This window comes from Antedon bifida, chromosome 11 (assembly GCF_963402885.1).
Source record: "Antedon bifida chromosome 11, ecAntBifi1.1, whole genome shotgun sequence".
Classification (NCBI taxonomy): domain Eukaryota; kingdom Metazoa; phylum Echinodermata; class Crinoidea; order Comatulida; family Antedonidae; genus Antedon; species Antedon bifida.
In genome coordinates, this window is record NC_136236.1 from 15,313,824 (window position 1) to 15,339,817 (window position 25,994).

Consider the following 25,994-nt stretch of genomic DNA (forward strand, 5'->3'; position numbering starts at 1 on the left):
TGTATGTATAAAGAGGGTAAAATGTTTCAATCATTGTGCTCGTAATCAGTATTATATACATCATCATCTGATAAATTGGACGTAGATAAAATACATCATTGATAAAAGAGAACTTCTGATTTGGGTTGATTGTATAACCTAGAAACTATAGTTACGATTAGGACATGCTTCCACAGTCGATTCTTCGACACACAGTTTTTTTACGAATTCCTGAATCCAGGCGAAGAACAACGACATAAAGCTGTCTACACTATCAAACTAGTTTGACAAAAAAGTGTGATGTGCCCAATTATGGCAGTGATATACCCAAATATAGTAGTGATATGACATCATGTCCATATTACGTACGGATTATTATACTATTAATGGTCGATTCCAATGATTAGTATCCTGTTATAAAGTATTTCCGACAACACTTTCAAACTAAGTCTTTGACACCACCGACAATGTTGAATATAAAATTGTACTGTTTTGTAATACTTTTAATAGAGCAAGTCCAGGCCTGGAGTAGTAGTAGCAGTATAGTTGGATCTAGCGTAGAATCAGGTAATACACACACGTCATTTGTATGTCTTATAGTTAAAATACTTAATTAAAGGGACAGTTTAATTAAGATAGGCTTTTTAAAGTTGTGCTGTCGGTTACTTTTGGCATGATCCACCAGTCGTTTTGGTAATCGTACGCCTAATAAATGTGGCCTATGTGACAATTATACATTATGTTAAAAATGATGTTTAACGAATCCCTATTTATATTTATTTATTTATCTTTTCTTCTTAACCAAAAATAAATCCAAAATATTTGTATTGAATGTCACCGAAGTATATTTAAAAGCTTAGTTTAATAGTAGTTATAAGTTATAATATACATTAATAACATATATTTTCACTCTCTTTTGTTACATTTTTACTAAATAATACATGACCATGAAAATATGTTACGGTAACTTGTTTTACGGAATCTAGGTTTGGAAAAGGGTGTGTTAAGGATTTAACGTATACTTAATCCTTAAGGTCATTTAATGATTGGTCTGTTTATTTCCATGCTTTTCAATGCAAATTAAGAAATGATTTTGCTTGATAAAACTGATGTTACCTTTTTTTCCAAATCTTTCTAAAATGATTGAAATAAAGAAAAGAAAGAACCGTAACAGAGTAGAATAATCACAAACATCTGATTATATTGGGATCGCAAAAAATACAATATGGACTTATACTTTCTTACTAACTTAACAATGCTTTTGTAGAGGTGGATTGCGGTGTAATTGGCCCAGCCGAATCCAAGCCATCAAATATCCATTCTCCGAGATATCCCGAAAACTATCCGAGGTATTCCGATTGTGCGTGGCTGATCCGAGCAGATCCAGATCAAGTGATATTATTTCAATTTGTTGATATTGATATTGAAAAGTCTGAAGACTGCCCGTAAGTATGCATTGCTTGATTACTGACAAATGTAGTCAGAGCAGGAGTTGAGTTGCATGAAGGTCATTCTTTTACACGATTTCTTGAAGTAGAATAAAATCTTTGGGTTGGTATTCCTTGCCCATCTAGATAATGTAAGTACATATACATATAAATACAGTATATTCATATTTATAATACGGTACTTTTCTAGTTACGATGCAGTTCGTATCTATGATGGTCCAACGAAGAAGTTCCCTAGAATAGTGAACCATTGTGGTACCAACAATGCCCCACCTGACTTTACTTCTTCTGCCCAACATCTTCTGGTGGAGTTCGAGTCAGATGGAACGGACAGTGGAAGAGGATTTCGAGCCCGCTACACAGCCAAACAAGCTGCTATAGACACAGACGATAATGGTGCTATTGACGAACCGATTGAAGGATGGACTCCTGGAGTCGATACGGATGGTAAATATTGTAGAGAAAAACATTCTTACTAGATCTAGGCCTTTTCTTCTGTAGGCCTAAATTTTCAGCATTTTATATTAAGTCCAGTCTAGCTCTTCAATCTGAACGCAACATATTTACAGTTAGGCCTAGTATTTTTCATTTTCTTCAAAACTACCATCTTTCCATACTACTATTTCAATTTTAGAAACATGCTATGTTAACAGTTTCACTCACTTCACACTGTACAGTAAAATATTTGTTCCCCTGAAATAAACTAATTTGACCCAATATCCTTTCTCAGGTTGCAGCAAAACAATTCGCGCCATCAATGGCACAGTAACTTCTCCAGACTTTCCTCATCACTATCCCAATGACGTCATGTGCGCACTTGTTGTCCAAGCGCCTCCTAATTATCACATCACTCTTCAATTTAAATCGATGGATATGGAAGATTACGGCTGTTTTTTTGACTACATTGAAATTAGAGATGGTGAATTTGAAGGCAAGTATATCGAATATGCAAATTTCTATGAAACGTAATATTCAACATTTTTGTTCCGTAATAAATAAATGTAATAGTTATTGTTATATCCTCTTTTGAAATTCAGATTCAGATCTTCATGGCGTTTTCTGCGGTAACCGATTACCCGAGACCTTTACGAGCTCAGGCGAAGCAATTCGTATCGACTTCGTATCCGATGTGTCGTCCCACAAACTTGGATTTGAAGCTACTTTTACTTCAAGTAAGCATTTTACAGTTATGGTTTTTATTAAATAAAAGAAGAAAACAGTTTACTACGGACTATAGATGATACCAACCGAACTCGACAGGTTAATGCAGGTGATGATAAAACTTATTTGAAAATCTTTCTTTTTTCAGAAAAACGTTCAAGAATCACTGGAGAAGGTGATGGTGAGGAAGAGGAGGTAGATCCTGATCTGTATTTCAAGCAAGAACCACATGACGTAACACTGGTGATTGGAGAGGAGGTCAGGCAGAGTTGTGAAGCTATGTTAGACGGTGCTACAATTACATGGTTGAAAGACGGAAACGAGCTTCCGACAGGTATTGTGTAGCACCTATCTAAATTATAGTTTACTGTCTGCGTAGCATCTCTACTTCTAGTAGGCCTATAATACCCAAGGTGCATCAGAGAAATTTAAAGGTTTTCAATTACTGTGTGTCCTGTTATCGTGGCTACAATGCCAATAAGGAAATACAATCCACATCCAATGTCTTCCATCTCAACGTTTTTTTTATGTCATCTTAGGTAAAGAAGTTGAGGGCATATTTGCTTTTGAAAGTGGTCGTATAATCATACCGAGTGTGGAGAGGAAACATCGAGGTATTTACACGTGCCGCATTGAAACACCAGACGGCCTTAGCGCAGAGAAACAGGTATACTTCAGTGAGTAGACTTCCATCTTCAATGGGTAGACTTCACTCACAATTAACTTATTGATTATTACAAATTCAATTGATTATTTAATTTATATATTATTCAACAGATTTTGAAGGAGAAAGTTTGCCTACGCCAAAGGCTCCAGAGATAATAGATTTTGACAACAAACCAGAGAACGGAACAATATTTGCCGACGAGGATCACACGTTCGTGTGTCGTTCCGCAGACGCTACCACAATTGGATGGGAAAAAGACGGTGTACCAATTGAAGTTGGGAGTCACTTTGTACTGATATTTTCGGATCTGTTGGTCATTGATGTTACGGAGAATGAAGAAGGAAAGTATACCTGCTACATACTAGACTCGGATGGTGAAAGAGTTGGCGAAGCAGACGCCTGGCTGGCTATTAAACCAGAGGAAAAGATATCAGACGGTAAGATCTTATATGCTTCATTCTCATTTGGACGTTTTTCGTAATGTTTGCGCATGCGCAGATCGATTTTGTTGCGTTGCATGTTGGGAAATAGCGTTAAAGTTAACGTTTACGTGCTTGTGCAGAAACCCCCTAATATTCATTGACCGATGACGGTAATCCCAAATGATATGAGCTGTCGCTCGCTTGCATTGCGTCTTATACGACGTCCACTCACAAACGAAAAGAAACTCAGTTCCTTATCTGATAAAAAGGACGGTATTTAAACAGTTACATAATTATTTTTCAGTGTGTGGAATTCTGAATTCAAAAGAATATTTAGAAAGCATTGAAGAAGACGATAGGGGGTACATTGTGAACGGGGACACATCCATTGTTGGTTCCACACCCTGGATGGCACGTCTTTATCACACGAGAGTAAAGAGGTTTTTCTGCGGGGCAAGTATCCTCAACTACGAATGGATCATTACGGCAGCGCATTGCCTGGCGGATAAGGGAGACTTTGAAATTACCAGGAACGAAGACCTTGTGATATGGGTTGGTGATCACGACGAGTTGACAATGGGTAGAGATGAAGAGAAGTTCCAAGTCGAAGAGATCATCAGTCATGAAAACTTTGATCATAAAACTTTTGACAACGATATTGCGCTGATTAAATTATCAAGAAAAATTAAAACATTTACGGAATATGTGAAGCCTGTTTGTTTGCCAAGTAAATCAGTGGTTAAGGAGATTTCAGGGCCGGGGAAGTTGGTTCGTGTTATGGGCTGGGGAAGGCTTGAAGAAGGAGCCCCAACCACATATCCTAGATATATACAAGAAGTAACAATACCTCTTGTAGGGAAGAAGACGTGTATAGATGCTACGAGTTATGAAGTAACGGTTAACATGATTTGCGCTGGGCATGCCACGGGGCAACAGGACGCTTGCCAGGGGGACAGTGGTGGGCCACTTGTCCGAGTGACAGAAGATGGGCGTTGGCAGCTCCTAGGTATTGTAAGTTGGGGTGAAGGATGTGGAGCAGCCGGTACATATGGCTACTATGCAAAGGTAATTCGCTACCAGGATTGGATTACCAATTACGTGCCTGGAGTTTATGACTAGCATGCATAAAAGGCACAATGCCAAACAGATCCAAATAAATATATTTCAATTGAGCAACATCAATTGACGAAAAATCCCCTAAATATTCTGACGGCCTCATTCGCTCTTTTCAAATATAATACGAAAATTAGATTTTTGGCAAAACACCAATTGGGTTTTCTCGTTCAAAATAAATGTATGTTAGTAGTTCCTGTTGTGGACTTTAAAGCAAAAATACATCATTGGTTACTTCAGAATTAAGCAAATTCACCACCAAGTAATCGTTTTCTGACATCAGAATTTTTTTCATTTAGCTTAAGGTTACATGCCACCAGATAAAAGCAGGTTTTAAATTGTTGCACAACCTGCATAAAGGTCTGATATGTTTGTTTTTCAAAATGATGTGTTATGCAATATTTTCAGTAAAATAAAGAATGGTTCTTGGAAAAGTTTACAGAGTTTCACCAAATTTTGTTGATATATTTATATTGAAAAGTGCAAGTGAGTGCTGCGAGCAGATCTATGGACAAATATCGTCAAATATTTTATGCGGCATATCCAGTCTTCTTGAAGATATAGGGAACAAATAGAAGTACTACAATGAAAGTTAGTAAGTTTTAGTAAGAATTTGGCATTGGAGGGGATCTTAGGACTGTAGGAAATTGTTCGAAATGACGTGAAATATGTGGTCTACGAGGCGGTATGCGTTGAAGAACTAGAGAACGATTTGCAAATTTATGAAAACAAAGTTGATCAATGATTTGTATTATCAACATTGAAATAAAAAATATAAAATAAATAATGTAGAACAGAGTTACTTCCTCGAGTTTTATGAAACTATATAACAACATCCGGGTAATAAATGATCCCCAACCACTTATCAAAAACGAATTACTTCCCTTGATGTACAATCCCTTTCCTGACTGGAAATACTTAAAAGATAAATTATTCTCAGCTCAGGTTCCAGCGATCAAAACAAAAAATACACACAGATGCTCTTTCCGGATGTCGACATTAATAGAATACATAACATTTTCAAAATTCTCCAGTGCAGTACTAAATACTTTATTTTGGTTCAGTTCAATCATACATACTAAGCATTGCCATACATAATACAACATATTTCATTTAGTTTATAAAGTTGAAAATATTTTATATATATATAAAATACACAGAACATATTTAGGTTTCTTAGCCTACACTCACATCTCTCCTTTTCTGTTTAACTTAACTATAACGATAGAGTTCTTTGCATTCTTTAAACGCCACCACCTTCCCCATTTATGTTCCTGACCGACCGCTGCCACTAGGTGGCGTCCATCACTCGTGAACTGCAAGTCGTTGACTGTACCCATCTATGGAAATATAGTAAGTTACAGTTATGTTTTCAAAATATAATAAATAATAATATTACACAAGAAATTGGCTTGTATCTCGTAGTATATTATATAATGCTTATATATTAATGCTTTATGGAAATGTAGTTACCACAGGTATGTTGAACAGAGGGGTGAGGGATCTGTATCCAGCACCACACAGCCACAGTCTCACAAATGAATCTCTTGAGCCTAGACGAAAAAAAAAAATAAATGAATGCAATATACTGTACATACACATTGAAGACAAGAATAAAATGGTTAGTTTAAAAGAGGCCTACTGTAACTGCCTAAATATTTTCCACAGGGGCCTCAGAAGGTTACATGTGGGTATGCCTATATGTATCTACCAGATACTTTATATCTATTAAGCTATGTTGGAAATACAACATCTACCTACATGTACCTGTAGCGACAAGATCAGAATTGTGTAAAGCTGCCACCGAGCTAATCCAGTTCTCTTGTGGGAGACCGCCCTCACTGCAGGTCACATTATCGTGGGCCTTCGGTACTACCACAATAGGTTTCTTTTTCATAATACTCCATATAGCTACACTTCTGTAAAAGCATTACATAATAGTGATAATATTTTGATTCTGTACAATATATGGATACAATGAAACCATAATCAGTTCCTGTATTTCTAGCTTGTTTAAGCCAAATCAATTATGCTAAAGCCAACTACTTTGCATAAGCTATTAACAATATTACCTACCATATTTTCTATACACTACCCTAACAGCCTATTATTATTGCTAAAGAAAAATATACAATACATAAACTCATCTACCTTAATTAGCTTTATAAAAAAAAACTTACCCATCCTCCCCACCAGATATCATATGTTCTTCATTTATCAGTCTAACACAGTCGATTGACCCGCTTCAAAAAACAAATAGATTTTAGCTTTTTTGATAATCTTTTTTTCTTCTTGATGCAGTTTCCATGTTTAATTATAGATGTGTATGACCAAATTATATATTATACTATTTATGCAACAATGGCTTTTTGATGACACTGAAGACATAATAGTGTACAATGAGTGATGTGATACCTTCAGTGTCAAGCTCCAACTAAAAAATCAAAATGACCAATCCTACATACCTTTGGTTTTTAAAAACTAGTTGTGATTCTTCCGGGATTTTCCAGATCCTAATGGTATTATCGCGACTTCCGGCTGTAATGGCTCTATCCCGCGTCAAACTGTCAATGGCCGTTATTGAATCTTGATGACCGAAGCTAGAAATTCAAATAGGTAGTAAAGGAATTAAATACTATGAACGCTAGATATACTTATTGCATCTACTCAAGATCTTATATGCATGTAGATACACTACTGCTAAGTTGGGATTGTAAAAGACATGCACAATAGTGATATCTAAGCCAAGGAGCTAGTGAAAATAAATAAAGTCAATCTGCTATTACCCATGTTAATATACACAAGTTTAAGTTTTACAAATTGTGAAAGTAATCAGTTTTTAAAATTGATCTTCTTACAGTGTTTCTACGTAAGCCATCTCATCTAGATTCCACACTTTTACTGATCTATCATGTGATGCACTGAATAACTGATGTGTCCCTTTTCTAAAGGCTAAACCCTGAAGAAAAAAAAACAACCAATCACAGCATATTGTAAAGAACAGATAGTTGACAAACATATATAAAAAATGAATATGGATAAGAAATAGTACAAGATTCACAGAAGCGAGCATCACAATTTTTTTTTTTCAACAAATACTTTTGTTATGCCTAAGAAAGCTTACTTGGACTAACAGACATACTGCAACTTACCGATATTGAATCTCTATGACCTGTAAATGTGTGGATTCGATCCATAGTCTGAGGGTTCCATATATGAATCACTTTATTTTTACATCCAGATGCCTGTCCATTAAAACAAAAAGTAAAAATGTAATTTACCAGTTTCATTATCAATAGAACTTCTTATAAATAGAAATCACATTATTCAACTCCTGCTAATAATTTTTAATATTTTGAAATACAAATATTTTACCAAAAACTTATTGTCTGTAGATATAGCTAATGCTAAAACATGTGTTGTATGTCCGATGTGGGTTTCCTCCGTTCCCTTTCTTCCACCTGAAATAACTTTTATTTTTTTGCCAGTTTCAAAATTCCCTAAGAAAAGAAAAGAAAACATTATTTTAAAGGTACATATTTTTTTAATGGATACAAACCATTTGCAGTGCTACACAAAAATAAAATTGAAAAATGAGAGGGAAGAGAATCAGGTAGTAAGTAGTACTTAAAAGTAGTAGAAAAAGCAATTGAAAAGGAACTTACATTTAATAATGGCTCCATCCTTAGAAGCACTGTAGATGAACTGGCTGTCAGATGAGACTACGAGACAGGTCAAAGGTAACTTGTGGCCTCTTAAAATTCTGATGTCATCACTTGAAGGAGCAACAAGAGTCTCTGCTACCTTACGTTGAAGTTTTCCTCTTTGTTCAAGCTTAAATATAGTGAGAAAAAATGGTACATTCTGAACAATATTCTTCTATCTTTCTATTCTAATAAAATTGAATAATGGTGTGAGATAACAACATAACACTTTGTTCTTATTGCAGGAATGGACACCTCTCAAATGAAAATGAAACATTCCATTACAAAATAAACCAAAAACTCACAATTTCATCTTTCAATCTGTGCGCTACGGCATCTCCATCAATTTCCTTTAGTTCATTTTTGTCTCTTTCTAAAAACAAAGCAATAATATTACAGCTGTATATTAATAATTAATGCAATTTTAACAATAAAAGTGTTGCTTCAGAGATTAACAGTAAAGAATATAGCACATACTATATCCTATTGGTCCTGGACGCGTTTTAAGTTTTCATATTGGAGTTTGTCATCCATGCATTCGGCTTATGAGAATCTTTGACCAAAAACAATTCATATATTACCTTCTTCCTCCAATTGTGATAAATAAAGTTTTGTTAGACGAAGACGTTTTTCTTGTACAGTTTCTTCTTCAGATTCTGATGCTTCAATATCATCTACCTTTCTTTCATTTTCACTGTAAAAAAAATGTTTTCAATTGTTTATTTATAATATCATAATAACAAATATTACAATCAAACCGTCACTTTACACTGCAGTACTGTACCTTTCATCTGAATCGCTTTCTATTTCTTCATTTCTTTGTCTTTTTATTTTTTTCTTCACCTGTGATTTTTCAGCAACTGTTCTCTGTAAAGATTACAAAAATCCTTTAAATTTCAAAAATGTAATGTACTTTGTAGTAATGTTGTCTTTTAATTTTATATTAAATAATTAATATAAAATTGTAAATTGGATATATACAATAATATGATAATAACGGATTGAATGAATGTATTATTGATTAGAAAGAACGAAACAATCATCAAGCAAGTACAGTAATACGAAGGATTGGGACGAACTGACTCTTTAGACATTTACCATCGACGACCAACACTTGCACTAGCCTTTATTCTCCAAACGTAGGCCGGCCAGGTCTTTAATAGATAGCTATCATTAAAAGCTATTTATTTTTAAATAAAAGCTGTATATATGTTAGATATTGCATATTTATATAAATAAAAACATACTTTACGGTTCTTAGTCTTTGATTTACCCGATTCCTTAATGAAAAAAGACATTTTTAATCAAAAACCTCAACAAGCTTTTTTTGTAACGTGGATGTGAAATTACCATGCCGTCGTCGTCTGCTTCTTTATATGTGTACATAATTGTTCTTTTCATCACACATTTATTACCAATATTATTTCAAAATTACGTTACGCCCATTTTAAAATATTAAAATATATTAATATAAATATTAAAAGTAGTTTAAATCAATAAAAATAAAGAAAAATACAAAATAATAGGGTTTATTTAACATATTTTATAAAAATGAACTCGGTCAAAGTGCAATTGAGCTGTAAGGCAGCTATGGCGCGTGTAGTAAGTATTAATTGTACCAAAGAATATTTATTTAAATTGTATTTGCTGATATTTTAGAAATTAGTTGCAATCTGCATTTCATTAAAGTTTTCCTTTAAATACTTAATTATAAACAAAATATGTATGTATAAAAGTGTGAACAAAAAAAATAACAAACAAGAAACGGCATGCAATCCAAAAGGCACTAAAGACGTCCCATAGTTTATACAAAACTAAAATAGCGTCGGTTTCGAATTTTCAGGTAAGGTTTTTCAACAAAATGCAATAATTAACAATTATTTATTTATATATGCAGTATTTAACATTAATTAACTTTATCTAGGTTCATATTTGAGTAGTCATATTTGACTATAAAAAGGTCTGTCTGTCACTTCACACTGCAGTACTGTACCTTTTGTAGCCTAGCTAGGCTAGCCTAGGCCTAGTAGTACGTCTGTCTAGGCTAGGCCTAGCTAGGCCCAGCCCAGGGCCTAAAAAGGTTAGGCCTAGCCTACTAGCTGGAAAGGCCTATTAGTTATTACTCTAGATCTAGGAGGCCTAGCTAGGCCTAGTAGCTAGAGGGCCTAGCTGGTCTAGGCTCTCCTCTACTGGCCTAGTAGTAGTTTTAGTAAAGGCAGGACCAGCCTAGAGGCCTAGTCTCTGTAGTGTAGTACTAGTAGTAGTACTAGATAGGCTAAGAGACTTGTTAGAGTAGGATGTGGCCTGATCTCTAATTATAGTATTGATTGAGTAGGCCCTATAATGCTACTCAGCTAGGCCTATATATATTTAAATTATGTATACACGGAAAGTTATGTATGTTGGCTAACCTAGACCGTAGACGGTATTTATTATTTTATATTATTATATAGTAGAACCTTCGTTTTAAATACGGTACGGAACCAAAAGGAACATAGGTTTCGTAAAGTCCAGGTTGACCTTAAATTGACCCCAAATACATACAGTAGATCGTGGCTAAAAAGGCTTTCGTGTTTACCTACTTTACCCGCGTAGGCCTAGCTGTGAGGCCGAACTAGAAAAGTACATGCAGGCTGTGCGATGTTTAAATAAAGTGTTATAAATAAAAAATCAATGTATTTTCTATCAATAACAAGCACGAATGTGCGATACTCGGGGTACAGCAAAGAAGCTGTAATTACGTCATAAGACGGGATGTAACGTCACATACACATCAATAACCTCGCTACCAAATACGGCTATATTATTCCGAAAAGTTACGTCACATAACGTAACTACGGTAAAATAATATAATACGGTAAATTATGAAATCTCAAAGTTCAGGATTTCCAGGAGCAGAAGTGAAGTCACAACATCATAAATAGGTTTTACTGTATATATTCTTATCCTTCAAGTCAAGACCTTTAAAATTACACCAAACATGGCTATATTACGAAGAAAATCGTTTGGCACCAAGGTACCATCTTCGAGACGTCATATGGCTGCATCCGGTTTGAAATTAAAAAATCCGGCTCTGTAGCTTTGAGGACATGTCCCTGTAGTACCCATGCCAAATCCCAACTCAATACTACAACGAATAAGGGAGGAGTAGTACTTTATAAATCGCAATTTTTTCAAATGTTTATGACGTCATCATTCTGCATCCGGTTGAAGTACGAAAATTTTCTCTCTATAGCTTTGTTCACCAATTACCCTAGTATATGCATGCCAAATAACAATATTTATGTAATAAATTAGTAAAAATTATGACATCATCGGTCATTTTATGCATACGTAAAATCAGGGTTACGTAAAACAGAGATTCTACTGTATAGATTATAGGCGGATTATTTGTTTAGTATTATATTATTATGGCTATTACTATATTAATTATTATTAATTTATAACAAATAATAAATTGATTGATATTATTTTAATAGTAAGTATTAAGCATATATTAAATATATTTTTTTTAGTTCATACTCACTGAGTACTGTACAGTAGTAGTAAATTTAGGCGAGTAATTGGGCCAATGTTTTTTTGTTTCACATTTTAATTATTGATTATCTGTAGAGAATTGAACATTTAAATAAATTTATTTATATTGACAGGGATTACCTTTAAGTACAATGGCACTTGAGATTAAGCAAGAAGTGTTGAATAGTCCAGATGTTACAGTAGCAAGAAGTCGTCTAGATGGTGTTCTGCAGCATCTGGTGGACCAAGCTGATGAAGGGTAAAACTTTTCATCATAATTGTCTTCCTCCAGACTTATATGCAGTTAATTTTCTTTAAAACACTAGAATTATTGCTATTAGTATTAATTGTTTACATCATTTCTTTCTTGATAGTGACCCCTCAGAAGATGAATTGTCAACAAAGAGCCCACAAGACATCAAAAGGTAAACAATTTAATCAAACTTGGAAAGAACCTAATATGGTCGTTTAGATACCTACAGTAATATGGGCATTTCTAATAGTAATACCATAATACAGAACCTGTATGTTTGTTTCTAATACCTTATTTGGTCATTTTTTTAAAGTGAAGGGTCATCTGTGTCAACATCATCTCCATCTAAGAAAATATCAAATCGATCGAGAAAACGCAAGAAAAGAGAAATTTCATCAAATACCGACTTTGACACTGCTTTAGTTGAAAGTATTCATTTAAAACGTAAGTTAAATTTAGATTTCTTATAAGCACCCCCATTCAATCCAATATACATTATATAAAACGATTCCAATCCCCACCCCCCAATCCCCCAACCAGAACATCCAGCATCTTCTCTATCTATGTTTTATTCAGGATTCATGTTTATTTTGTTTTCTTTGTAGATACATACATTATGAAGTTGTTTGATAGAAGCTTAGATCTGGCACAGTTTGAAAGCAGTACTCCACTATACCCTGTCTGCCGTGATTGGATGAATAACCAACCACAAGCGAAACGTCCAACCAGAACTCGCACCCCATCTCCCGAACCTCTACCAGATTCTGATCAAGTAAATATCATTTTACATTCTTTAATAGATGTTTGCTTCATGCCTTCCGTATTCCATAAACTTCAGAGTTTGTGATTAACTGCATTCGAACTGATTACTGTAATATTTATTTTATATATTATCTAAATGTATGTAAATATTAGTGTGTCGATAATAATAATAGTAATGATAATACACATTTTTCTAAAGGAATCGTCCACAAAAGATATATACAAGATGCCGCCACCTCTAGCTGCACCAATCCAATGCCCAGATGACAGAGATCCCAGGATACCTTCACCAGTTCACCAACCAGATGAGGCACTTGATATCAATATGAACCCTGACACCGCACCTGCCGGAGAAATCCTGCTTCAAAACCATCTTCAAAGGTGGAGGCAAATCAGACAAAAGTAAGTTGTTAAAAATGTTCAATTCCATTTCTGTTTAGCAAAGGAGTAATGAAATTCTAAGCGCATTTGAGCAAAATCATGAATGGAAGACCGCGTTGTGTTGTTAAAAAAACATAAATTAGACAGCGCTTTAGATTAAGGGATAAATAAACTTATTGAGTGTCACAAATTGATGTGACTACCGCAAAACTTATCTGTATTTTATTTTTGTATTTGTTTTTGCATTTTTTTCTAGGTGGAAAGAGACTACCCAAGCAAACTACTCTCGTTATTCAGAGAGTTATACTATGTTAAGAACAATGTACGAATTGGGTAATGACGTGGCTAGGTCTTGAAAATTTAAATGTAATGTAATAATAGAAATGTTTCAAATTTTGGTATCTCAACATGACACTTGAAGCCCTCTGATAGGGCCTTAAGGCAAGGGGATTATTATTGTGAGGGTGTGTGGTGCAGTGTGTTGGACACTGGATTACTGTGGTTCAAATCCAACTCTCGCCACATTGCTTGTATCCTTAGGCAAGACACTTACATTTGCCTCTCTCCACCCAGGTGTATAAAATGGGTACCCGGTTAGATCAAGACACATGCACTTATTTCAAGCTGCATTATGGGAGTATGTTTCCATACGTGTTTGATCCAAAAAAGGACCGGGATAATAATGCTATGTAAAGCGCCTTTGAGCACGATTTACTCATGAAAAGGGCGCTATATAAATGTGGTATTATAAGGGAATCAACGCAAACAAATTTAGTATTTAAGACATATTTCGAGACTTTACACAATCTGTGCAAATATACATTTTTTCAGCTGAACATCAGAATCGGGGCCCTATCTGAAATTACAATTTTATAGTTTTGTGTCCGACAAGTTGGGTCTACATCTGTGGTGGTGTAAAATTTGAATATTTCATAATATACCCATCACAATATCATTTTCTGGGCATTAGTTTGCGGCGGTCGGTCAATAAACACTAACTTAAGTACGTGACTGCAGCCATGTATATGTTAGTGTTACCAAACATGTTGTTTGCTAATTTTGCTGCTTCTCTCTTCTTCATCATGCGTGCTATCTTGCAACATTTTCAAATTATTTCCTTCAAACATTTGTATTAACATGATCAGGCACACAGTCGTTGTTCCTATCAATTCCTTCCTCCACTATTCTAGTAGGAAACTTTCTTCACCTTTGCCAATTGGGTTCACCTTACAGTAGCTTCTTGTAGTTTTATGGAAGTTGTACTTAAAGCTTTCAGTGCTCTACTACTGCTATAAAATTTGTCACTGTCAGCTCTCAACTTTCTTGTTGTTGGTTGTAACTTCACCACATCCATCCATTATTTGACATGGCGATCAAATAGTTCTTGTTTTTTTATTTGTACTCGGCTATAGCTACTTCTGCCTCCTTTCCATGATATTTATGAAATTTCTGCTTATTTATACTTATAAAATATAGTTGAGTTGGTTATCAGGTCAATGCATTTTGATTTCTTTTTCTTCTGAGAAATAACTTCTGTATAACCTATACAAGCCTTCCTCAACGAAGCATTTCCACCCATTGTAGTTTTGTACCATATATAGTTGTGAACTTATGTCACTTAACAGGATAAATAAAGATGCAAACAAGATTTCGTTACAACAATGCTGTGTAATCTTTTATTATCGTCTAAATTTGTTCACTAACATTTTTGAAAGTATAGTTTTGACAAGTCATAAATTAATTGTAGGAAACGGGCAGAAATTACCTGGGTATTTTTTCAAAAATGTCTTCATTCCGAAAAAATCCAGTCCTTCAACTAGGCTACCCAGTTGTCGCTTTGTTTATATAGCAAAAAGTACTTGCATTCTTGTCGTATGATTGTGGTTTGTGAGCCAGAGTCTAATAGGACATATGCAATCTCTCGTTTCTTTTCACCTAACACCTCTGCTTGCTTCTTTTGCTGAGCCAGCAGCCACACACATCAAATCTTTTTCTTGTGCAGTTTGCCATTCTATGGTTTCTTCCGGCTACTTTTAAACAGCTAAAACACACATCAACAAATCCCAAGGCATTTAGCGCCTCATAGCAATTCTCAAGATCATCGGAGAATACTATAAGGTCATTAACATCTACCTTTGGCCTATTTAGGATCTTGTCAACCCAGGCTTGAACAATTATATAGGTATTACCATATCTTTCCTTAAGGGTTTTCAATGCCATACAATATCCCTCTGTTGTCTCTTTCATAACACAAAATTGGATGGCTTCTAATGCCTTGCCTTTACAGAAATGTAAAAGAGTATTTAATTTAACACCATCATCGGTTATTCCTGAAACTAGTTCTTTAAAGGTTGTCATAAATGAATGGTACAGTAAGGGGTTCCCATCAAAATAATGTGTCACTGATTTGGGAATAGACATAGCTTTAAATATTCCTTCGATTTGTCTATCATTTATAAATTTGTTACTTGCATTAGTTACTACATTTATGTTACCATTACGTGTATCCACGTTAGTCACATTATCAGTATTATCTACAACTGCATCATTAGTTGTGGACGTCTCTCACTGGACGCTGGAAGGCTTTATAATGATGTTTTAGTACAACAATAAATACGCACATGTACACGTTTTACATCGCTAGGCCAACAACCTATTTATTTGACATTCGTCTATAGGTGGCGCTATAGCCTAAATGTAACTCAACATTACATTAGTTATCTCAACGTCTTCCTTAATTCTACATTTAACTGTTAATCTCTGACATGAATTCTTCTTGACCCATCCATTTCTCTTCTTCAGAAAACTCGTGCTCATCCTCTATCAAGGACACAAGTACTGCATGGGCTTCTTCGATTGCGGAAAATATCTCATATGCTTTCTTTAACTTATCTGTGATTTCCTTTTCGTCATAATTGTTTTTTATACCCTTCGAGGCCCTGATCAGGTTACCTTTGGTATTTCTTCTCCTTCATTTACTTTCCTTTAATTCCTTAGCCATCTTTCACTATTTCCTATTATTGGTTCGACACAGTACTGTAAGCTCACAAATAGTAAATTGAATATTCGATTCTGAAAAGGTTGAATACTTTGTATGTGTAGGAAATTTGATCGAGACGACTTCACAGACACTAAAATGAGCACATGTATCCGAGTTTGAGATGAAGTTGTTTTGTTCAACGGTCTCATTCAATTCTAAAATATAACATACATAAAACCTGATTCTAAAGTTAATTTTTATTGACAAATATATATATATAAAACACCTTCCCTAGACAAGGTAGCTTATAATAAAACCACCACAGACTTTTCTTAAGACAGAAAGTGGTTGCATGAAGTTTTGATGAAGTCATCTCTGTTTGCAAAAGTCAATGATTAAATTAAAATTATTTTTTATGCATATCTTCCACTACTTCTCTCAGTGCTTCGTTCTCTTTTCTGTATCAGTTCTTGGTGGTGGCTCCTCCATAACTGTTTCTAAATGACATAACTAGAACATTTTTTAATTCCTGTGCCGAAGAACAGTTTCTTGGGAGTGCGCATGTTGACGCTACAAGCAACATGGCATTGCTGAAGACAATTGTTGGTTGCCACCCATAACCTCCCAGAGGAATTTCTCTTGCTGTAGCAATTTCTCTTCCTCCAGAACAAATTTGCCATCCAATGTAATGAAAATTTAATAGTTAGTTGTGTACAGTATACATTAGGCTGGTGTCCAGTACCACTAATAACTCTTTTAATATAGTCACAGGCTTTTTAAAATAAACCTTTAATTTAGAACTCTATGATAAGCTACGAATTGCATTGAAAGTGAAAAAAATGGTTAGAAAGATTATTAGAAATAAGATAAATAAAATCATTTCATTTTGTTAATCAAAATGTAAGTGTGCCAAACACAACAATCATGTTTAAATATTTAACATAAAATCATAAAGAAGGTCTCGACCATTGCTTCCGTTTTCAGAATATTCAATTCTGAAAAGGTTGAATACTTTGTATGCATCTAACTTGTCTGTCTTATTGGAAAATATCTGCCATACACATTCTAGTTAAAATGTCATAAATACAGTTTAGGATAATATTGTCACTAATTTTGGTATATAATAAATAATAACAAGATTTAAACTATGAGCGTCGAAAATGATTATGCCATACTACGACCTGAAGTATGTTTCAAGTTATTTTGTGTCATACAATACATTATATGCAGTAGTCTAGTATAGGGAAAATTCTAATTTTTTAAATGATGCCGTCATCAAAATAAAACAAAGATAGCAAATTTCTGTATTAATTCACTACACTTGTCCTCACTATTAATTACCTTCAATACAATGATATTGGCAATAGATGCTAGGTCTTTATCTATGTCTTTGAATTCCCTACTAAATATTTATATTCGATGCTTCTGTCAAACAACCAATCTCTCTTAATAGTGGAATTACCGAACAAAACAACTCTTCCATCAGTTCCACGTTCTGCAGCAAATTTGATGTTGAAAATATGACCTGCCTTGATAGAAAATGATTTTAATGTGTCGTTCATAAAATGCTTCCTTGAAACAATGTTTCTATTTACACCATCATTATTTATGGATAATTAAAATGTTCAAGAATTATTTAATAATTGTTTAATTAATAATTAAATTGTCCAAAAGTCATTTAGAAATAATAATTTGTAATAAGTTATTATAGGCCTGGAAATAATAGAAAGTTAAATAAATTATATACATACAATGTTTTAAATGAAAAATTTTATATGTACATTAAATTAAATGTTAAATAATGATTTATATATAAATAATTTAGCTAAATAATAAATTTGTACTTAGTGCCTCATAGAAATCCTGTATATTTGAATGCATTTGTTTTGTTATAAAATAAACATTTTGATGCTCTGAAGATACTATACTCATATTTTGTAGATCTGTTTTGCATGCATTTGTTTAACATACAGGTATTAAATAAAAATCACTATCATCTAAGGTATAGCCTTATTGGTTACTACTTTATTACAGAGGTATACTTTCGCCTTCTTTTCAAGAAGAAGATAAATACACTACAGCTCAACTAAACAGTTTTATTTCTTAGGACTAAATGTGTAAAAGTTTGTATGTATCTGTACAGTGGTATTTGTTGATACACCAGCTTTCGTATGCCCGAGTTCGCCTGTTTTCAGCACGTGGACTGGTGGTGTAACAGACGTCGGTTCTGTAATCGCTGGTAGATATTCAACATTCTGAAGTTGCCTGTGAAATAAGTGAACAACATTTCTCACATCTGCCTCTGAAAGATTAAGATTTTACCTTTATGATAAAAGACAAAGTAGGCCTACTTTCTATGGAAAACGAGGTGTTTAAACAGAGTAGATCCCTCAAAGCGTCAGACATGCTTTTCTTACCCTCATCTGGTGGATCCGTTACTGGACACAAATCAATGGTTTCAAAAATCAGTTTACCCACAATTCTCTTTGCTAATCCCTACAAAAAAAACAAACAATAAAAGATGCTTTTACTTTGAAGAAACTGTACTAGTCTGTACTATATTATATTTTGAGAGAACAACAATAATAAAGTTAGAAAAGTAATCTTTTATTGGTCTTTTATTTACTAGTTTTCTTATTTTTCGTAGTATCTGTATGATTTGCGCCAACGTCGTCTCTATTATATTTTGTCGGACTTTCTCCGTTTTAAGTTTCTGTAGTTCTTGATTGGTAATTTCCATCTCCTGTAGTCGGTGCTCTAACTCGGTCAATAGGTCAGTTTCCATCTGTAATGATTCATAACAAGAAGTGAGTTGGCGTAATCCTCAAAGCTTTCAATACGTGACGGTGTGGAAGGTGTCGTTCAGGTCCATGTTGGAAAGACCCGTAGAAGTAATAAATTAAATACAATATTCATTACTTGTTTAAATCTCTGTTCGATCATCTTGCTGTTTTCTTCAGATTCAATCACTCTTTGTTTTAATATCGCCATTTTGGCGCCATCGTAAGAATTCGTTGACCACTTCTTCATCGACCCCTCCTTCATCATTGGCTCTTCCTTCTTTGACCACTCCATCATTGACTCTTCTTTCGTTGACCACTTCACCATTGACTCCTGGTCAGAATCTACATGTAAAAAACCTTAAACTTTATTATAGGCCTACAAAATGTATGTATGACGTAATAGTAGGATACATATTTTCTATTTTGTTGGTGGATTTTATTATTATATATATTAATGACATAGGCCTAGTAATTGCCTGTTTTTCCTTCAACAAACCCCTCGAAAAGAATTTCTTCATTAGTACATAATTTGTATGTTGACATGCACGATTAAGGCGTCATCAAACACTTGATGGACACGTGTAGGCCTACCCTACAGTCCCCGTATAACATGAACCTGATTTTTTTTTAATGATGAGAAGTTTATTTCACTTCTCATTTATTTTTCATTTTTCTCTCTTAGGAATATCAATTTTATTTCAAAACAAACATGATAATTATTCTCACCAGGGGTTTGAGATGTCATGTTATTGTAGTCATTTTAATAGATATTGTGGAATTGGTACTTAGCGGGCATTAACAATCTAATATTTACAAAGTACTACCGATAGGACCACCAGTCGACGACGGTAAAACAGTTTGTAAATGAGATAATTGTTTTTCACTCGGTTGGTTTCTAAGAATCCCTGACTGATCAAATTGCGAAACACTAGTCAGTTGTAAACACATATTCTATCTATTAAATTCAATCTTAAATGTTTGGTATCATGGCAAGTCTCCAACTTAGTTGAGAGTTGTTGATGAATTAGAGTTTTATTATTCTTAAGTTATAATGAATTAGAGTTTTGTAGCCCTAAAGTTCGGAAAATATTTTGTTTTCTGGTTATTTGTTACAAGTTAGCACAACTATTTCAATCTATTTATATGGATTTTACTTCAATAAAATACTAATGATTGACAGTACTTTTTCTCAGGATTATTGCATCCTAATCCTTGATATGTCTAATTATATACTTATAGACTTACCACTGTGACTTAATCTACTGTCCACACTATACGTATTCGAATCACCTGATTGTAATGTAATACCATCTTCTATCACGTCGTAACAATTTATGTCGGTCTGAACGGAAATTGAGCTAAAATACAAGAATAAATTAAAATAAAATGTAAAATTAGTTTTTAAAATAAAATGGTAGAATATTTTATATTTTCAGTATCTTATTAATTAAAGATCTGTGCAGATCTTAAAGTATGTATGTGTGGATGTGGAAATAAATAAAGAATTGAATTGAATATAGTAATCAAATTACATAACACTTTATTTTGACATTTAATTAAATCGATATCAACATAAATTGCTTGGTAACTTTGGAAATTATATGTATGATGTGTTTCATTAAATCAAAACCATGTGGAGGAGGCGACACGATTACATCTTTCTTTAATTAATTTAATATGTAATAGACTAGTATTCTTTAGAAAAGAAATAGTAAGTTTACTTTTGCATGTGACCCACTAACACTCAAGTACGCATGATTGTTGGAAATTACCTATTCAATCAGTAGTTTCAACTGAGAAAACACATTTTTGAGGCGTTTTCTTAGCTGTTATAACAACAAAAGCACTTCAATGTACTGATTATCACGAATATAATCTTCAATATTCCAAAACAATTGTTTTCTTCAGCCTGAATAACCAACAACAAGAAGTTTGCCACCGGGTCCGGCTGATCAGCGTGTTAGCACGGCGGCTTGGTCAATAACCTTTGTACTGTAATGCTTACGGGAAATTACTGTAGTATGAATGATTACATATCCCCACAGTGTGTTGGACCTTTAATCCTTGACATTAGTTAATAAGTTGATTCCCAGTGATTTCTTAATTCATAATTCCGTACTGTTATTTGACCCATTTCGTTAATCATTATTAATTTTACGATGCTCATAATTGAAAATATCGATTCCTGGAACAGGTGTATCAAAATATCCAAAAAGTTAATAATAGGATTTAGGATGACTCATGTACATTTGAACATTTGATTAATATAATTGAAAGACCACGTACTTTATACATATAAGTACTGTAAATGATAAGAAAAAAATAATTTCCTTTCTATTATTACAAACCATACCAAAATATTTTGTCCCTTACCTCACATCGCTTTTCAACCTTTTTTCAAGATGCTTAACTTGCGTCAAAGCAGTCTTCAGAGCGTCTCGCGCGCATTGAAGCTGTACGCACATTGTGTTCTGGTTTGACATCAAAGTCTGTCGACTCTTTTCGGTTTCTTCCATCTGTAGTTTGGCCAACGCAAGGTCTGACGGTCTACATAATCTGGAGAACCTTCCAATCCTAGTATCTTCTTGGACATGTCCGTTTCCTTGGGCTAGTTTGGTCAGTGCAACTCGTAGAGCAAGCGTTCGAGCGTCACTTGCCTGCAGAGCAAGACGCATATCTTCCACTACTTCTCTCAGTGCTTCGTTCTCTTTGCTCATATTTCTGTTCTGTTCTATCAGTTCTTGGTGCTCCTCAAAAAGTGAATGTTTGGTAACAATAGAAGGAGTGTCGTTAATGCGATCATATCCAAATTTGTTAAGTAACGATTGATATATTTCTGATATTGGTTTAGTTTGGTAACACTCACTACACATATTCTTTACAGTAAGTCCATTTCTGTTTGGAATATCTACTTCAACGTTTATCATCTCTAAATTTTGTCTCCAATTATGGCTTGGTTGCGAAAACTCACTCAGTTGTGATTTAGACATGAAATGATCAACCAAATGACTATGAAACTGCTTAAAAGGTACATCAATAGTACCATTTTCAATAATGTCCTGGTTTTTTATTTTCAATATTTCACACAAAATATCGAAGTCGTCTTTGTTGATGACGCCAGTGTTGTTGAAATCAAGATGATGAAATATTTGTTTGATGTATTGGTCTATCCCAGTTGCTAGGACGACTACCTCATTCGCTGGAGATTCATCAGCTAGGCCTACACCATATGCATAAGACAGTGCGCTGACAATCAATTGCGCACGCCTTGCGGGAAAAGTGATAGGTTTTGACATCTTAAAACAACTGACGTTATTCAACACTGTAGTCGTTTGTCGTAAACAAAAATCATCAATTGAAACACAAAATGCAAAGTTTATTGCACATAGAAAGTCAAATTTATTTTCTTCCAAACAAAGTGAGATGAATTATTTTATAAATAAAGAATGTACCAAGATGACAACCATATGTTTCAAAACCAATCAAAAATTAAGCTTGATGTTCGCTGGCTGTACATAATTCCTCGCCGAAGATTTGTTAATAGTAAATACGAAGTTTGTCGTTGTATCCAGCTCATATGTAATGAAATAACGAATAACTCACAAAAGTCAAATATCACAATTAATTGTGATGGACACCCACAAACAGTTGATAGAATCAGATTAAATATTGCACAGAAAACTCAATCAAGTAAGTGTAGGCTACTTAAAAACTTAGTGATGATATACCGTAGTATAAATTGTACGATACAAAAAACGATGATATACGATGGGAGGAGCTAAGGTGATGACGAAACAGCGGGAAAGCAGGCGAGTGACCTTCAGTAGACTGGAAGAAATGGTACAAGCAGGAGGATATTGGCCTGCAGGCAACGCTTAACTTCACCTGCAATATCATATTAATTCATATTAGTTTATAGCACCGCTGTCTAATAAACATCGCCACGACGAATATAAAGCAATTTTCCCGCAGACCGTGGACATTTTAATGTTCCGTTATTTACATTATCGTTTACTAGGCCTATTAGATCAATAATTCGTATTTGGTATTTATATAGGTATTTTTCAAGCAATGGATCTTTATACAATAATGATGATTTATTTACTTTGTCTAAGCCTATGTAATAATATACATTAATAAATACAGTAAATATATGTTAAAATTTGTATTTTATTTTTACAAGGCAATGTATTTGGCCTATATACAAAGTAGCTGCATGGGTTTTGTCGAATCTGCTATTTACAGAAAGAAAGTCTCAATTTGGTTAACGTTCTAACTAAGTATTAATACAGTACTACATTATGCAAGCACTTGACACCTCGGCTAAAGATGTGCTTCTATTTTAAAGATAAAGCAAAAAGCTCATTGTTCATAACACCGCCAGATAAACCAGCTCTTAAGTTATCAACAGCCTGTTGGATCATCTCATCTCTGCATTCGATCGTTGATATTCCACAGTGACCAGAAACTACGACGTTTTCCATTTTAAAAAGAGGATGATCACATGGAAGCGGCTCTGGTTCCGTGACATCAAGTCCTGCTGCTTGAATTGTTCCATTCCTTAAAGCGTCGACTAAAGCGTCCGTGTTTACCACGCGACCTGTCATTTACATAAATAGAAAGGATTATAAATCACGTACATAATCAAAAATAGTAAAGATCAAATCTATGAGAGTGTAAAACAAAGTCCAGTTAATTTATGTTTTACCTCTTGCAACATTGATTAAGATGGCGGTTGGTTTCATGAGAGCTAATTCTCGTTCTCCAATCAAGTCGTCGGTTTGGTGCGTAAGAGGCGTTGCTATCACAACAAAATCAGACAACTTTAAAAGTTCTTCAATGTTACTGCAATATTGGGCGTGGACCGCGTCTTCAAATTTAGATCTGTTGAAAATTCGTAGAAAGTTTTCTTAGGCAATATCGTATTAATACTGTTTGAATCAGCGACCTAGGATCGAACCAAATTTAAACCAACCTTCTTCTGTTGTGATACAGGATTTTCATCCTGAATCCCAGTGCTCGTTGTGCAACACAGTAGCCTATATTTCCCATTCCAATTATGCCAATTGTTGCCCCGCTAACATTTCGGCCTGTCAGTATAAACTGGGCAGATTTTCCTATATTGTTGTTGGTGTTTCTTGCGAGCTGAATAGCTGTAAATCAAAATTGTTCAGATATAAATATTATATTGGGTCATATTTTGTGAGTCTGGTAAATCTATGGAGTCATGGATGGAAGTTCGTGTGAGTTCAAGATCTGTTGTCTCTGGAGATAACAACTTTATGTACACTATATTCCATGTTAGGCGGTTTTTCTTTTAGAGTTTTTCAGTAAAATACTCTAAAGCTACTTGTATCTGGACTTACCTTCCATCAGTTTCCTAGCTGTTACAAGCATAAGTAAAATAGCTATATCCGCAGTTGCTTCTGCAGTTGTATGAGGAGTGTGTGATACCCGGATGTTGCAGAACCCTGTATACTAATAACTTTCAAGTTCGGAAGCGATGAGATAAGCTTGTTTGAAAATGATCTAATGTCTCCGGAGTAGACAATTATTCCTTCGATTTCGTGCGAGTATTTTGTAGTGTTACTACAAAATGCATCGAACGAAATCACCTTAAAATCTTTACCAATCTTGGAAGCAAGGTAATTTAAGTCTATGTACTTTCCAGAAAGCACAGTATGAACTCTTGGTACAGCTAATGAAAAAACAAATATTGATTATTATATAATCTTTATGGTTCTATAGTTAAACGTCAAAGTACCAAATTATCAAGATCCGTCTGTAGATAGAGCCTACTGACGTGACAGAAATAATATTTAATACACCTAGACAAGTTTTGAACGTTCGGTAATCATTAGAATCTATCTGAGGACGACTGCACAATCGGTTGTTCACGTAATGGATTAAAATTACCCCTACCTAGTGTAACTAGTGTGAGTGTAATTCCTTTGTTTGATGTTGAACCGATTTCCACTCTTATGACTTTAGTTTCTAAAGTTTGTTTGTGAAAACTTCTTTTGTCAATCCTTACTGATATGATTAAATAAATAATAAAAAAAATATAATCTTACCCATCCTCCCAGCTCTAGAAATTAAAACGAGAAATAAATTAATAAAGCTGGAATCTAACTCGACGGACGTATATTGAAACAATAACAAGCTTCACATGTTTTAAACATTTTTATTACCAGTAAAAGTCACCAAACATACGGACGAACGTACGGTAACTGATAACAATGATCTTCATTCAAGGATAAAGACTACATGATATCTTCTTATCTATCTTTAGAAACTGTATAAGATTTAACTTACCAAAACTGTTTTTAAAATTCTAAAGATTGTATTGAAAGCTTCAATTTCAAACTGAATTAACATTCATATCGAAACTACTTGGAAACTGAAACAAAATTTCCATATAATAATGTACACTAAACATTAACATTTGCCAAATGTCTTGAAAATTGGCAAATACCAGTATAATTTGCTGTTATAAATGTTTACTTCCACAACAACTAATTAAATTTTACATTGACAGAGAAATGTACATATTGTTAGAACATTTTATATGGTAATGCAACGTTGTGACCGAATTACATATATTATCACATAATTAATTACACCAACAACATCTGCCATATATCTTGGAAAATGACTAAAATTATATACAAGAATTATTACACAATTAATGTTATATATTTTTTATTTAACAAACTTGAGAGAATTGTCGAATCTATAATGTCGAATTAAGGTAATTAAATAATTATTACCAATCTATTTTTAAAAGGTAAGTTATTCATCCTCGGTCACATTTGCCTCATTTGA

General features: G+C 34.1%; 5 protein-coding genes across 6 annotated transcripts; 2 read left to right on the forward strand and 3 right to left on the reverse strand.

The window, feature by feature from the left end:
• The first annotated feature begins 354 nt into the window (after window positions 1–354).
• Window positions 355–4,833, forward strand: LOC144856397 (mannan-binding lectin serine protease 1-like). Its single transcript, XM_078714398.1, has 9 exons — window positions 355–546; window positions 1,247–1,424; window positions 1,618–1,874; window positions 2,158–2,358; window positions 2,465–2,599; window positions 2,737–2,922; window positions 3,128–3,265; window positions 3,366–3,692; window positions 3,982–4,833. Exons 1-9 carry the CDS (start codon window positions 447–449, stop codon window positions 4,794–4,796), a joined length of 2,337 nt encoding a protein of 778 aa, XP_078570524.1. The 5' UTR covers window positions 355–446; the 3' UTR covers window positions 4,797–4,833.
• Window positions 4,834–5,816: 983 nt separating this feature from the next.
• Window positions 5,817–9,871, reverse strand: LOC144856398 (U3 small nucleolar RNA-interacting protein 2-like). 2 transcript variants are annotated; one of them, XM_078714400.1, is made up of 13 exons: window positions 9,742–9,871; window positions 9,279–9,361; window positions 9,076–9,188; window positions 8,800–8,867; window positions 8,456–8,624; window positions 8,166–8,290; window positions 7,943–8,035; window positions 7,649–7,749; window positions 7,256–7,390; window positions 6,971–7,033; window positions 6,558–6,709; window positions 6,264–6,343; window positions 5,817–6,130 (listed from the first exon to the last, which is right to left on the reverse strand). In XM_078714400.1, exons 1-13 carry the CDS (start codon window positions 9,790–9,792, stop codon window positions 5,978–5,980), a joined length of 1,386 nt encoding a protein of 461 aa, XP_078570526.1. In that variant the 5' UTR covers window positions 9,793–9,871; the 3' UTR covers window positions 5,817–5,977. The 2 variants fall into 2 exon arrangements, with proteins under 2 accessions (XP_078570526.1, XP_078570525.1); XM_078714399.1 differs by having other exon boundaries at window positions 6,552–6,709.
• A 213-nt stretch (window positions 9,872–10,084) lies between these two features.
• Window positions 10,085–15,067, forward strand: LOC144855699 (protein lin-37 homolog). The gene is made up of 7 exons (XM_078713617.1): window positions 10,085–10,096; window positions 12,145–12,269; window positions 12,385–12,435; window positions 12,577–12,707; window positions 12,869–13,035; window positions 13,225–13,427; window positions 13,663–15,067. The coding sequence occupies exons 1-7, from the start codon at window positions 10,085–10,087 to the stop codon at window positions 13,760–13,762; spliced, it is 789 nt and encodes a 262-aa protein (XP_078569743.1). The 3' UTR covers window positions 13,763–15,067.
• Window positions 15,068–18,482: 3,415 nt separating this feature from the next.
• On the reverse strand, window positions 18,483–22,465 carry LOC144855223 (EF-hand and coiled-coil domain-containing protein 1-like). Its single transcript, XM_078713032.1, has 6 exons — window positions 21,543–22,465; window positions 20,415–20,527; window positions 19,306–19,511; window positions 19,013–19,171; window positions 18,804–18,882; window positions 18,483–18,688 (listed from the first exon to the last, which is right to left on the reverse strand). The coding sequence occupies exons 1-6, from the start codon at window positions 22,463–22,465 to the stop codon at window positions 18,483–18,485; spliced, it is 1,686 nt and encodes a 561-aa protein (XP_078569158.1).
• Window positions 22,466–23,452: 987 nt separating this feature from the next.
• Window positions 23,453–24,366, reverse strand: LOC144855948 (glyoxylate/hydroxypyruvate reductase B-like). The gene is made up of 3 exons (XM_078713910.1): window positions 24,145–24,366; window positions 23,878–24,053; window positions 23,453–23,769 (listed from the first exon to the last, which is right to left on the reverse strand). The coding sequence occupies exons 1-3, from the start codon at window positions 24,219–24,221 to the stop codon at window positions 23,507–23,509; spliced, it is 516 nt and encodes a 171-aa protein (XP_078570036.1). The 5' UTR covers window positions 24,222–24,366; the 3' UTR covers window positions 23,453–23,506.
• Between the last annotated feature and the right edge of the window lie 1,628 nt (window positions 24,367–25,994).

Bases quoted from the DNA above. Each gene is read 5' to 3' on its own strand.
- LOC144856397 (XM_078714398.1), top strand. From the start codon at position 447: ATGTTGAATATAAAATTGTACTGTTTTGTAATACTTTTAATAGAGCAA. The intron at 2,359-2,464 runs GCAAGTATATCG...TTTGAAATTCAG, and splicing joins TAGAGATGGTGAATTTGAAG to ATTCAGATCTTCATGGCGTT. The intron at 2,600-2,736 runs GTAAGCATTTTA...TTCTTTTTTCAG, and splicing joins TGAAGCTACTTTTACTTCAA to AAAAACGTTCAAGAATCACT.
- LOC144856398 (XM_078714399.1), bottom strand. From the start codon at position 9,792: ATGTCTTTTTTCATTAAGGAATCGGGTAAATCAAAGACTAAGAACCGT. The intron at 8,868-9,075 runs GTAATATATGAA...CTTTGTTTTTAG, and splicing joins ATCACAATTGGAGGAAGAAG to AAAGAGACAAAAATGAACTA. The intron at 7,034-7,255 runs GTATGTAGGATT...TGTTTTTTGAAG, and splicing joins CTAGTTTTTAAAAACCAAAG to CGGGTCAATCGACTGTGTTA.
- LOC144855699 (XM_078713617.1), top strand. The intron at 12,270-12,384 runs GTAAAACTTTTC...CTTTCTTGATAG, and splicing joins GTGGACCAAGCTGATGAAGG to TGACCCCTCAGAAGATGAAT. The intron at 13,428-13,662 runs GTAAGTTGTTAA...ATTTTTTTCTAG, and splicing joins TGGAGGCAAATCAGACAAAA to GTGGAAAGAGACTACCCAAG.
- LOC144855223 (XM_078713032.1), bottom strand. From the start codon at position 22,465: ATGTCAAAACCTATCACTTTTCCCGCAAGGCGTGCGCAATTGATTGTC. The intron at 20,528-21,542 runs GTAAGGGACAAA...CTTGTATTTTAG, and splicing joins AGGTTGAAAAGCGATGTGAG to CTCAATTTCCGTTCAGACCG. The intron at 19,172-19,305 runs GTAATGAATATT...GAATCATTACAG, and splicing joins TCGAACAGAGATTTAAACAA to ATGGAAACTGACCTATTGAC.
- LOC144855948 (XM_078713910.1), bottom strand. From the start codon at position 24,221: ATGGGAAATATAGGCTACTGTGTTGCACAACGAGCACTGGGATTCAGG. The intron at 24,054-24,144 runs GTTGGTTTAAAT...AATTTTCAACAG, and splicing joins CTGTATCACAACAGAAGAAG to ATCTAAATTTGAAGACGCGG. The intron at 23,770-23,877 runs GTAAAACATAAA...TGTAAATGACAG, and splicing joins CTTAATCAATGTTGCAAGAG to GTCGCGTGGTAAACACGGAC.